General features: G+C 34.4%; 1 protein-coding gene across 3 annotated transcripts in view; it reads right to left on the reverse strand.

Annotated features, from left to right (window-relative positions):
• Positions 1-14,453, reverse strand: part of FAF1 (Fas associated factor 1) — a 620,612-nt gene that overhangs the window by 337,805 nt on the left and 268,354 nt on the right. For all 3 annotated transcript variants that reach the window (XR_010321387.1, XR_010321388.1, XM_010591294.3), the window contains exon 7: positions 7,467-7,572. Coding sequence is in view for 1 of the 3 variants with exons in the window: in XM_010591294.3 (XP_010589596.1) it covers positions 7,467-7,572 (106 nt within the window). In the remaining 2 variants the exon portion in view is untranslated. The remainder of the gene's footprint in view (positions 1-7,466; positions 7,573-14,453) is intronic.

Genomic DNA, 14,453 nt, shown 5'->3' on the forward strand with positions numbered 1-14,453 from the left:
ATTCAGGAACCTAGGGGTTAACACTCTAATACAGAAATAAACTCTTTTTCAGGAGGTGAAAGGCTCCAACCACTGTGTCAGTAAAACCAAAGAGCCAACCCTACCTAAGCAGGTGACTCCATGGTCATGATCAATCTATTCCTGTTAATTGAGGTACTGGCTTTGAAGATGGCTTTTTATTGTACCCAAAAGAAGGGGAATCTAGGAAGTATCCTTACCTGCATTTTAAATAGTCTTTTGCAAAAAAAAAAAAAAAAAATTCAGTAAGTTTGTCTTTATCATTCAAATTTTTTTCTTGGAAGTCTTTTTGTCCCCAAGGATATCGTTTCATTAACACCTCACTGTTTACAAATTTCATTAGATGTTTTGTTGGTTGAAAGTTTCTGAGATTTCCATCATATCCCTCTCCAACCTAAAATTTATATTTCAATGAACAAGTCACAAAGTATGTAATGACCACAGTAATAGGGAATGAATCTAATTTTATTTTAAGTATCAAGGAAGGTATGCTACCCTCTTTGATTAAAAGTCTTTGAAAAATAAAATCTAAAAGATTTTTTATACTTCTGTATTTTATTTTCATAGAATGTAATTAAACCACATGATATATAAAATATATTGGTGCATTATGCCTTCTAAAATATAAACCCTACCCATTCATTTAAACAGGTAAGCTAAATAGAGAAAAAAACTATGAGATGTTTACAATTATTAAGTTATACACTATTGGTATGATGTTATTGTTCTCTTTACTAATAGCTATAATTAAAATGAACTTAAATGATAGTGTCAGTAATACATACCACCAAACAAAATTAAACCATGTCACTAAAATATATTACAAAAGAATTAAACTTAATTATAAATACACACAAAATAATTGACAAGTATTTATAGATTTAACCCCTTGTATCTTAACCCACATAGCTTAGAATAAGAACTAGTTATTTTACAATGTCAGTATTCCAAATTAGAGTATTATATACTAACAGCTTTATGGGTAAGCAGTAACACCTACAAATCTGCAGAAACTAAATTTGCTTATTATTTCTAAATAACATTGGTTAATAACCAGAATTAGGCAAATAAAACTGTATGAAAATATTTTGTTTGGAAGGGTATGCCAACTTTAATGTTATTAAACAATTTCAATTCACATTTAATACATTACATATTTTTATGAGACCATACAGAGATTTGCAAAAATGGCTGGTTCAAATAAACGGCTCTTTTAAGTGCACTTTATCCTTTTGGGTTCTCTCAATAACAGCAATATGTTTTTAAAGTATATATTTTACTCAAAAAATACATATGTAAGTCACAAACCAAAAGCTAACAGATGTGTGACTTCTAATTAGTTATAATAATCTCTGCTTCAATGCCATTAGAATGAGCCTTTCTTTTCTTTTGAAAACTAAAAAAGCTCTCCTTTGAATTTTAAACTGTCAGGGTGCTTCAAAGTCAATGTACAAAACCTGCTTTGATTAAAATTTTGGACATCTACAGTGATAACTTTATGAAAGGAAAATATTAAATTATAATTATCCTAAACAGACACAGTCTTGTGAAACTAACCCTACATTCACGTTAAAACACAAAGAGTTGAATATAATGAATTTGATTCATCCTCGGACACAAAGCTTCACCACAGTAAACTCAGTCAACTGTTGCTCTTGCGCCTATATTCATGGTACTTAAATAGCGCACTTTAAAACAAAAAAAACTCCAATTGGCTTTTCATACACCCACCCTCCCCAAAAATAACGCACTTGAAAAACTCAAATGATATGAAAGGCTTCAAGGCCTCTTTTCTCCCTTTCATACCCCTTTTTTTTATTTCTGTTTGCAGTAATCTGCCTTTCTCTTTCTCATTGCTACAGAGCAAGCGAGGAGGCTCAGAGCTTTGAAAAGGGGGCTCAGTGTGTAATGGGTCCACTAGAATTAATTTACTTGCACCAAATCCATTGAGCACAGAGGTTTTTTTTTCCCCCTCTCTCTCTCTCTTCTCAAATCATTTGGAGTCGAACGCAGCCCCCAGCCTTTGTAATTCTAGTAAAGCACTTAAAGTGCACAGTAGGTGTTCATGAGGACCATCTGGTCAAAAGCAAAACAAGCTGCTGATTTTGCCTTTGAATAGAATGAAGCAAGTGTGAATTAGTCTCTTCAATTAGCACTATTACAACCTGTCAAGTGCATATTGTAAAACAGGATTATTACAGTATTGGTCACCAGTGCAATTATTTACTCTCTGCCTTTTCTTGCATATAAAAATGTCTTATGTTTATTAGTTTCTGATAGCTGAACATAATTTCTTTTAACCCAGGATTTCAAAACTACCAACCTACAAATCACAGTTTATGAAATGTGGTTGGCCAAGATGTTAGGATGTAGGTATCTCACATAACAAAGGGTTAAAGCAATGTCTTTAATTCTTAACAAAATTTTATTGTTTCTATCTTTTGGAAATGCAGGAAAAAAAAATACTTCCATAGGCTGGAAAAATTTTCAATTGATATTCTAAAATACTTTCAGAGAGGGGAAAAGACTTGTCAGTTTCAAGCAATTGCACTGTAAATATTATGTAAACTTATTTTCTAAGGAGATAATTTATTAAGACTCACAGAAAATCTCAATATTTATAAAATGATCATCACTACTTTGTTCATCTGAAGTGGTATGATTACTACAGATGTCAGTTTTAAAATGTTAACTTGAAACTAATAATATACATGCATACTTAAAAGACAAACTCATAATCTCCTTTTTTGAAAGATGAATAAAGGCTTCAATTCATTGCCCAGTTGCTTAAGAAATTATCTCTCTTTCATTCTTGCTAAGATGTCATTTGTGATTTCAAATTAAAAAAAAATCAAACTATGATATATGCTAATTAAAACTGGTTCATTCTAATTGAGTTTATATATGCCATTTATCTTGCAGTAAAAACAAACCACTTAAACTTTTAATTAAATAAGCACACAACTGAATTTACCCTCTTGCATATGCACATTCTCAACTACCCCACTCTTCCTTCAGCTCTGTGCCAGCACCTCCTACCCTCCCCATACTGGAAAATAAACAAGCAAGCCAAAAAGAAAACTAAACATAACTTAAAACATTTACAGAAAGAGCTTGTTAGTTAAGAAGCTATACTCAAATCTACTACTAGAAAATCGCCCGTTAATATGATCTATAAAAGACCACGTATTTAATTACTATTACTGGCATCCAGCGTTAAAGGAGAATAGTCTGAAACACACGTTATCTGAGTAAGTAGTGAAAGTTAGACAACTAGACACAACATACTAATCTGACTCAAGGTTCAGATTTTCAGAATAGGAGTTAGCCTCATTTTTTTCCACAATTATTTGTTTTTCATAATTAATTATTATAAATTAATGATGTATGGCTTATGTATTTGGTTCACTTCTTGTGAATTCAGATTCCACTGGCTTCCCACGTTACAATCACTAGTTTGTACAACATGGTGTTAGTAATATTTTACCACTACATGCAAGATATATCTTCATAGGTTTTCAATTTTTTCCCTTTCATTCCCATTATGGACCCAACTAATATTAATAGGAACAAGGAGAATGCTGGAGTAAGAGAAACTTGGAGAAGACTAAATTCCAACAGGTACTCCTTATGCTTCTCACCCTAATAGATAGATAAATACTGCTCCATAATTCTGTATCCAAAATACCTAGGTTTCTTATCATTGTTATTCTGGGTCATGCCTTTATTCCTTAAGCTTGTATGACACCTACTCTTTAAGAAAAGTGAATATTTTGCCTAATAGAAGCTTTTGCAATAGTAAGATGGACAACAGAGAAGCCTATTCCAAGAAATGTTAGCTTGATCTCAGGGACTTTTATACCCTTTCCACACCTGGGTTTAGGATTTGCAGTAAGCAAATTAATCTTTTTTTCTTTTTCCTTAATTTAACCCATCACAAGTACATTTGCAGCCACAGATTTAAATAGTATCAGAAAGAATCAATAGAATCTGTATTAATTATCTGTTTAAAAATCTAAATTCTTAACATAGAAAATTCATTAAAATAAGGTAAGTTTGTTTAAAATTTCAAAGAAATTTACTATTTTAAAGTGTGACAAGTAGCTAAATAAGGACCCAAAAAGGTGGAAAACAGGCTGTCACAATGCTATGGTTCTACTATTTGGTAATTTTTACAAGCTGTTTTGCCATAATGGAAAGAGGAGAGACTTTTCTTCTTATGACTATTTACAACTCTCTCCATTCTGACCTTTTTATAACTGTCATTCCCTTTTCCTTACATAGGACAATTTAACTGGAAGGATTCATAAAAGGTTTAAGAAAAAATAACCTCAGTATCTCAGTAGCTTACATTAACATCTAGAGCACCTAAAGGACACAGGTCCTGAATTGTGAGGCACAAAACCACAGACCCAGAATGACAAACATTTATACAACTATCAGTTCATCACCACTAACTTGCAGGAAAATACATATTGTCACCAAGGGGTTTATTTCAATTTCAAGCCGAATCTAAGTTTTATTTTCTAACTCATTATTTAAAAAAAAAAAAACAAAAAACAGTATTTTTGTCCAATTCAAAGTTAAAATCAGAAGTGCCTGTTTCAATCTTGCTTCATTTAACAGAAAATTCCCTGGAGGGGGGCAGGTACTAAAAAAGCATTCTTTTAAAAATGCAAAGGCTACAAAAAATTAAAAATATCCCACAAATGGTAGGTTTTTTTCTTTTTTTCTTAACCTACAACACAAAAATCAAATTCTAGAAAAATGATCAAGGTTTTCTTTTTAATTTCTTCCTTTCACCAAAGTAATATATTGTTCAGAATTCATTCTTGGGCCAATTAAACAAGACTGAAAAGAGATTCTTCAAAGTGGTGATAGAGATTAATGTACCCTTTCATTACATGGCATCATTAAGCCTGCACATTAACAGTAAAAACACACCTATAAAATAAAATTGCAGAATAGTTTCAAGATATTATTTTTTAATCCTGGTGCAATCAAACTGATTTTCAATCTTGTACCACAAAAAAACAGACGTACTTAAGTGTCACTGTGGAGTGCATGGCTGTAGCATTAAGAATATCCTGTCTTCCTCCTGAAACCTGCCAGGTATTTCCACAAGGTGAAGGAGCTAAGTTACAGGACTAAGCCTGGAGAGTGTGATCCTGGGCCTAGTGAGTGTGAGCCACATCCTCTTTCTAAGCAGTACAGAATAAAAGAGACTATGTGTACCTAACTACTCCAGAAAAACCACTGATAGCGCAAATGGCTACATTTATTTTTTCCTAGCAACTAATATTTGAAAATATTATTTTAAATCAACTAAAGAAAAAAGGAACAGCAAAGACAAATAAAAGGAAATAACCAAACTCTTGGCAAGAATTAGAGGATATCTGCCTCTCCAAAAATATTTGTGGAACATTTTTCAAATAATATTTAGAAAATGGTATGAAAAAGATTTACAGTTTTCAAGTCCTTGAAGTTTAAAAATATATTTGATAATCTAAACACCAGGCCATGGAGAACAGTTTCAGCCAACTGTGGCACACGATGGCACTTTTACAGAATTTTAAATATTTCTTTTAATAATTGATGTAGTCATTTTGAATCATTCTGCATAGGATATCAGGTGTGAGCAGATTGCATTAACGCTGCTTAAACATATCAACTTGTCAGTATGGCCAACTCGATTTCGGAAATATTTGCAGTATTTTCCCATCGAAACAGTAATAAAGGCAAAATAAATATATGCCACTGCTTTATAATCACCGAACATTAATGAATATTTTATGTCTTTTTAAATCTCCCTGTTTAATTTAAAAGGGTGAAATTAAGTCTCCTCCCTGCAATATGCCAATTATCTGTAAATCAAACAATAACTTGGCCATTATGCTCCTTTTTGTTAATATAAGAGAAGCTAATTTGAAAGCACTGAATGGCATTTTTTAGACTATCAACTTAATAGTCCTTTCCGCCCCCTTGTGGAAGAAAGTTGAAACACACCCAAACTATAGAAATGTAATGTTAAAAAGAAAAAAAAGGAATATTAGCTAAAAAAATTTCATTCAGAAAAAAAAGAAGGCAGTCCATATTTACCCATCATAAACTATCTTATTCTTCAGTTCAAAAAAGTAAATCAACAGCACCGTGAAATTTACCTTATAACCTTTGCTTTGTTGTTTAAACTGGAGTTACTTTGAAATTAAATTTCCTTGTTTAGTTATATGCAAATATAACTCAAGATTTTACTATCATAAAGTTCATGTACTCTGAGATACAATGATAGTAAATTTAAAAACGACAATTTAATTTTAATTTAATTGTTGTTTTTAAATTTAAAAACAACAATGATCCTTTAAGAAATAAAATTTTAAATTTAGAGAATAGAAGAACACGCGATAGGGGTTAAAAATGAAGCATATGTATTTAAATGTATATGTATTTAAAATCTTGAAAAATATCAAATAACTCAAACCTACAATTCAAATTAGGCTTCAGAAAAAAAAAATTTAAAGGCTTTAGTTATCAGTCAACAAGCTGTGCAAGTGATAAACAGAAAATAAGCTTCAAGCAATAATTTATGTCAAAGTCAGAAGATGAAATTCATTGACAATATGTGAAAAAAAGAAATCATTAATTGCTTAGCCACTACTGAAATGATTAGGGTAAAAATGGCTTATTTTTCAGCATGACATTAGTAATTATTTAAAACTATATAGTCTAAGAATAAATCTATGAAATAATCCAAGAATGATTAACTCCCTTTTAAAAACCATTAGTAGACAAATGATTGCTGTCTTCACAACTTACAAGTTGGGTGGGGCACAGGCATACCAAGAACATGCCTCTTCTCCCTTGGGGAAGTTCATTTTTGAAACACTGTGGCCCTGGTTGGCCATGTCGAAGAAAATAATGACACTGTAAGTAAATTCTTCTCAGATACTCTGAGCTAAATGAGGGTCTCCAGTAGCATTTTACTTTAGAAAATGAATACTGTCCAAGGCTGGGACTAAACTGCTTAAGAAAAGCCACCTCATATTCTTTCTGACAAGAGGCAGGTGACATATTATAAATAATATATTTGAGAAAAACTTTTCAAATAAATATATTCTCCAAAATTCACCATGTCAACAATTTGCAAATTAATGTTGTGAATAATTACTATAAAACCATCAAATATATTACATAATGTTGAGTAATTTTTCAACAGGGGTTGAAATTGACATTTTCAGAATTATCGAGAGCTCCCGTTTACAACGTCTATCTTTCTAGGTCATCATTTAGTTTATCTACAGTAATCACTGATGCTCCAGTTAATTAAAATTATGAACCCAATAATGAAACATAAAGAGAGTTTCCAACCAGAACAGATAAGCCCTCTCTAACAGGGTCAACATTAGCTATAATGAGGTGCCTTTACTCCTCAGCTGTGAGACGTAACTCACCTCCTGAATGGTACTGCTTCCGGAGAAGTTCAGGTTGTACTCCCGCTGGACTTCTCGGTGGGTGACGATCAGCATGAAGCTTTGATTTAATGACTCCTGCAGGGCACTGAAAGGGTTGAAAGAAAAACAAGGAACTCAGGGATGAACAAGTTCCAGCATGCTTTACAGCTAGCTGCAAAACCCCAGGAGTACCCTAACCTCCACACAGGCATGTCCAGACCCAATGTTATCATCTTTTCAACTCCTAAAAGCAAGACAGCATGCTGAGAACAACCAAGGGGAGCTAACCTGTTAACTCCTTCTCTACCAAGGTGCTTTTAGACTTCAGTTCTAAACATCTTGAATAAATACGAATTTTCTATAAGGAAAGTCACATGTATTTCCTCCAATAGAACCAAATTTGTCCAGCATCTAGTTTTATCAAATTCCAAATATGCTACTAAACTAAAATGTATACTCAAAGACTGGTTCAATTCCATTAAAAATAACTGTTCTGGAGGAGAAGAAACATAAAACTATTGTTTATACTTATACATATTGTGTTGCTGTGATTAGATGACATCGAGTCCGTTCCAACTCATAGCGACCCTATGTACAACAGAACGAAACACTGCCCAGTCCTGCACCATCCTCACAATTGTTGCTATGTTTGAGCCCACCATTGCCACCACTGTGACAGTCCGTCTCATTGAAGGTATTCCTCTTTTTCACTGACCTTCTACTTTACCAAGCATGATGTTGTTCTCCAGGGACTGGTCCTTCCTGATAACATGTCCAAAGTACATAAGGCAAAGTCTCACCATCCTTGCTTCTAAGGAGCATTCTGGCTGTTCTTCTTTCAAGACAGATTTATTCCTTCTAGAAGTCCATGGTATATTCAATATTCTTTGCCAATACCATAGTTCAAAGGCATCCAATAGTTTCAGTCAAAATTCAGAAGACAGATTTTGTCTATGACAACACTAAGAAAATCCTTTTTCTCTGTATTGAAAACAAAAATCTAATACTACCCTACCGAATAATTTCTACCGTCCATCTTGAGTGTAATTATGCCATGCATATGGCATCAGGAAAATATTTTGTATATGTACAAGGTTCTCACTACTCCTTTGCCAATCTGTAGCTATGTGAAGACATACATACAACGTATTAAAATCAGGCAGCAGAACTATCCCAAAAGTCTATCCTGTTGTGTCCCATAAGTTCAAAAGTTAATTATAAATTTAAAATACCTAGGAAACACTAATTTATAGCATGAAATGTTTTTGATAAAAATCAAAGGAAATTATACTTCACTAAAATAGAGTTTCTTGAGGCAGGAACCTTTATCCTTGTATCCTTAGCACTTAAGCATAATGCCTGGCATACTGAAGATAACTATTATTGAATAATGAACAAATTGTCAATTTTTGGAATACAAGAATCTTACCCATCTTTGTATCTCATGCAACAATGTTACCTTCTAGAAAACTACTGTGGAAGTTAAGATTCTCTTTTTAATTCATTTATTTATCAATGCTCAGTGCTAAGGAAACTAACTGGAATATTACATAGTTCTTGTCCGTGAAAAACTTGAGAGTCCAATGTGGGTAGAGAGATACATAAACCACCACAGTATAATGTAATAGGTACAATCGATAAAGTGAAAAAAATAAAATAAAATGAGAACTGAGAAGGAAGTGCTTAACTCTGTCTCAATGAGACTGGAAAAAGGGTTAGGGTAAAGATTTAGAAGGTAAGAAACAAGTAACTTGAAATGTGAAGGATAAGTAGGAGAATAGAGTTTGTCACTTGGAAGGGATGAAATTTTTGCTTTGTTTTGTTTTTTGAGGGAGAAGGGAAATGGGTGGTATTTTTTAGAAAAGAAAATAACAGGTAGAAGAAGACAGCATGTTCATTCACTCAATCAGTTAACACATATTTATTGAGCACCTACTATGTGCACAGCACTGCTCTCGTTGCTAGGAATTCAGTGGTGAACAAGAAAAACATGATCCCTGTCTTCTTGAAACTTACATTCCAATAAGAGAGACAAACGATAAGTAAGTGAATAAATAATTTCAGAGAATGCTAAGTGCTTTGAAGAAAATAGAGTGCAATTAGAAGATTAATAGGTGGGGTAAAGGGAATTACTATCAACAGAACACTTGGGCAAGGCCTTCCTGAGAAAGAGGTAGCAGGGGTCTGATCATGTGGGTCGTTGTAGACCGTAATAAGGAATTTGGAATTTTATAGTAATTACAAAGGAAAGTCATTGGAGGGCTTGAAGAAGGAAATGGTAAGATCTCTGGCTGCTCTGGCTATAGCTGGGCAAGAATGGAGGCAGGAAAGTAGGTAGGAGGCTGGTCCAGGGAAGAACAGATGGTGGCTTGAACTAAGGTGGCAGAAGTGGAGATGGTGAGGAGTTGTCAGGTTCAGGATATATTTTACAGGTAGAATCCAGATAATTTATGGATGAAGTGTGAGGAAAAAAAAAAAAACCAAGGTTTCTGCCCTAAGCAAATTAAAGAATAAAATTACCATTTAGGGAGATGAGGAAAAGTGGGTAGGAGCAGGTTGGGTATGGGAAACTGAGAGTAAAGTTTTGAATTTGTTAAGTTTAAGATACCTATTAGACGTCCAAAAAGAGATGTCATTTACAGTTGGATATAAGAGCTGAAGGTCAGGCAAGAGAGCTCAGAGCAGGAGCTTGTAGACAGCATTTAGACTTTGTGGCTAAAAGCAATCATCTGGGGAAACAGGGTGCCTAGAGAAAAGGAGAGAGGCCAAGATGGAGTCCTAGGGCATTCCAATTATTTGAAGCAGAGGAGAAGTCAGGGTAAAGGAGATTCATAACCATGAGATCAGAGAAAAATTACGCACTTCTACTCTGTCCTATAGGGTTGCTATCAGTCGGAATCGACTCAACGGCAATGGGAGTATAAGGGAGCCAAAAGAAGTAACTGTTTCCATTAAGAGGGCATGGTCAATTATGCCAAATGCTGTTGAGACATTAAGTACAGTAAGGTCAGAAAAATGTCCATGTTCAGGAAATGGTAACAGGCTCCATGTACCATACTACAAGGTGATTCAACTCAATCCTATAAACATTTAAGGAACAGCTCTGTATAAAGAACTACTGATTTCTCATTTTTGAGCCTTCCTGTGTGGTGTCATTTTATTTATAATAAAACTGTGGTTTAGAAAGGTTAAATAATTGCCCAAGGTCATGTAGCAATTAAAGGTGGAACCCAGTTTCTAACTTAGATTTGATTCTATATTCTTTATAACCAAGCATTCCATCTCCCAAAAGGCTAGGCTGTTTTGGGAGATACAAAGATAAGTAAGACTGCCTGCTAAATATTTCATTCTTATTATTTACAGGAATACATTAAGAAAAAAAAAAAAACCTTAATCATTGACCTCAAGACAAGACTATACAGAGAAGTTCAAACAATAAGATATGGTGAATTGCGGAGAAGGGAGAGATTACTTTGGAGTGGCATGAAGATGGATAGACAGTAATTTGACAAGAAGATATGGAGGATGATTTCAAACAAAGAATAATCTGAGCAGAGATGGAGGCTGGAAAATATAGGGAAGACACAGAAAGCAATGAGAAAGACGTGTAATGGGATGTAAAGAAGGGTTTGTGAAAGATGAAACTTGAAAAATACTAAGGACTTATAAAAGAAAAAGGGCTTCAAATGTTAGGCTAAGGAGCTCAGAGTTTCAGGAGTCTTATTATGTAGATCCTGCTTTATCTTAACGTATGGGTCTACACATATGCTTAATATTTTTAGCGCTTGCCTTTATGCAATTCCTTAGAAATATTTCTTGATCTTGAGTGGCAGACTTACGCAATAACTTTGCAGAAAATGCCAGGACCACCCTTGACAGCCAGCCTAGAAGAACATCAGTTTAGTCTAGTTCTACAATTCTTGGATAGCTCTGAGGGAGTGTAAGTTGGCAAGAATATTTATGGCTCAGGAGGCAGAGAAAGACTCGAATCCCTGTTCTACTACTTACTAGCTGTTTGACCCTAACAAGTCAATTATTCATTATTTCAACAGTATTTAGTATCCACCACATACGAGGCCCTATTTTAGGTACTTAATTATTCTGTAGTAGCAGTTTCCTCTTCAGGAAAAAGGTAATAATTCCTACTTCATACAACTATGAATATTAAATTTTTTAAAAACCACATGTGAATTTTTAATGCATATAAGTTGTAAGAGGACCTATTATACCTTATTGAAAATAAAATACTTTTGAAGGATTCATATGCTTCAAAATTTTAGAATGACAATGACACATCAACAAAAGGAGCTATGGTGCTTTTATGGTAGTTATTTTTCATATTTTAGTTCCACTCCCCTGCAGGAGTTCAAGAGGTAGAACATTCTTTGGTGTACTGGACACAATTACATATATTGTGCCTGATGTTATCCAGAGTCACAGCATTTTTTTTTTTTTCTTTACACAGCTTAATCTACCATATTCATGCTCCTTGTGAAGAAGGGTTTTTTTTTTTTTTTTTTTTTTGGAAGAAGTTAGCTGAGGGTATTATCTGCATCCTCAGATTCCACCCTGGTTCATTCACTTAGCCATTATTAATGGCTAGTCTTTTGGTTAAGCACTCGACTAGTAGCAAAAACAAAACCCTGGTGGTGTAGTGGTTAAGTGCTATGGTTGCTAACCAAAAAGGTTAGCAGTTCAAATCCACCAGGCACTCCCTGGAAACCCTATGGAGCATTTCTACTCTGTCGCTGAGTTGGAATCGACTAGACGGCAACGGGTAGTAGCCAAAAGGTCGGTGGTTCCAACCTATCCAAGATACCTTGGAAGACAGGCCTCGTGATCTGCTTCTGAAAGGTCACAGCCTTGAAAACCCTATGCAGCAGTTCTACTCTGCACATGTGGTGTCGCCATAAGTCAGAAATGTGGTGCAACTATCAACAACAATAGTCTTCAACAAGTGCTACTGGTATTTTCGATTGCCTCATAAGCATTCAAAAGCTGGACGATGAAAAAGGAAGACTGAAGAAGAACTGACACATTCAAATTGTGGTGTTGGTGAAGAATATTGAATATATCATGGACTGCCAGAAGAACAACAAACAAATCAGAATGCTCCTTAGAAACAAGGATGTCAAGGGTTCATCTCACTTACTTTGAATACATCATCAGGAAGAACCAATCGTTGCAGATGGACATTGTGTTTGGTAGAGTAGAGGGTCAGCAAAAAAGGGAAAGGACCTCAATGAGATGGACTGACACAGTGGCTACAACAACGGGTTCAAACTTAACAACAGTGAGGATGGTATAGGGCTGGGCAACTTATACATAAGGTCTCTATGAGTCAGAGCTGACTCAATGGCAACTAACAGGTATACATCAGGCATTAAGAGCTTCACGCCAACTTTATGAAGTTATTATTATCATTTTCATTTTACAGATGAGGGAACTGATATTAAGTTATCTGCTTAATGTTATGCAAATAATAAGCAGCAGTGACCCAGGTCTAACTCACTTTAGTGATTACACTCTTATGATTTGCCCTTCACGTACCAGGGATGGAAAGCTAGTAATATCATACTTCTGCCTTCACTGAATTTATGGAGGGGTGGGTGGACAAGCAAGCTTACAGGTACCACGTGCTAAGAATCTAACAACCGATTTTACTAAGGTGCTATGGAAAACTAAAGAAAGAATACCCAAATTAGACTCAGAAGGCTTTTCATAGAAGCCAGCATGTGAGCTGAGTAAATTTTGTTTCTTCGTTTTATGATTTTTGGGGGGAAGTGATTTTTCAGGGGGTAGGGTAGGAAAGGCTGCAGGGAATTTAATCATGCTGATGTGCAAAATCTGCAAAGGGTTGATTACTAAAATATTATCTAGGCAAATTGATTTTAGCTGCTGCTGGTAATAAAGTGAGATGAGTCCAAAGTTGCTACATCCAGGAGCAATTTTCTTCCTAACAGTGCCTCCTAATGCTTGGTCAGGATAGTCACAGTTAACCTACCTCCAAACAGTCTCTCTTTTACATTCAAAATAGACATTGATGTTACTTCAACTTTCGATATTTAGAGTAACTCAAAAGATAAATGTCAATCAAAATAGTTAGGTGGGAAACAATATGAAAGGGCTTTTTGTTGTGTTTCTTCTTAATGGCAAGTTTTCTCTTCATTAAGAAGGAAAAGTATAAGCAAATGTAGGAATTTTTTTAAAGCAATTTGAGTTTTAGCTCAATACGAGAAACGCTTTTGACAGAACATCCTTTCCTCGCTGGCTTTTAAATTTTTATTCCCTATTATGATTTTTCTTACAATGGGAATATTTGCATACAAGGAGATGATTTTGTTTCTATAAATAGACATTGAAACTTATCAGTCCTTGTTCTACCCTCATATAGAGACTGAAATTAAAGTTTAAAATGTAATCATAATCATATACATTGTGCCCAGATTCTGAGCTACATGCTACTTGCAAAAGTAATAATGATAAATATATAAGATAAAAAAATAAAAGGAAAGGAAATCTAACACGGTTAAGCACCTCACAGGCAAAGGGCTAGGCATTTTCGTATATATCATCTCACAATTTCCCCAGCCAGTTTCTTAATTTGAAAATGGTGCGGAAATGGGAAGGTGAGAAAAGGGGATATAAGAGAGAGAATAATAGAGCTAAACATAGACAGAAATCTCCTCCTCAAAGTTCTCAGTATGACAACCAAGTATTTATACCTGGGTCACCAAGACAGTTCTAGAAATTGCTTCAACAGAACATCCTTTTTCTACTTTCTTCTTTGTCCACAAGTCTTACATTTCCAATGCTGTTTCATTAGAAGTTATGTCCATCTATGCCTTGGGAGATTCTTTTCCAATTTAACTGTACACATTTATCAGGGATAGACCAGTCATCTGTAAAACACCTTTTAATGATTGTAATTTCATTTTAATTCACTGGCTCAGTTTAATACATTTTATATCCTCCCTCCCCAGTTTT

The sequence above is a fragment of the Loxodonta africana genome, chromosome 3 (assembly GCF_030014295.1).
Source record: "Loxodonta africana isolate mLoxAfr1 chromosome 3, mLoxAfr1.hap2, whole genome shotgun sequence".
NCBI classification, from domain to species: Eukaryota; Metazoa; Chordata; class Mammalia; order Proboscidea; family Elephantidae; genus Loxodonta; species Loxodonta africana.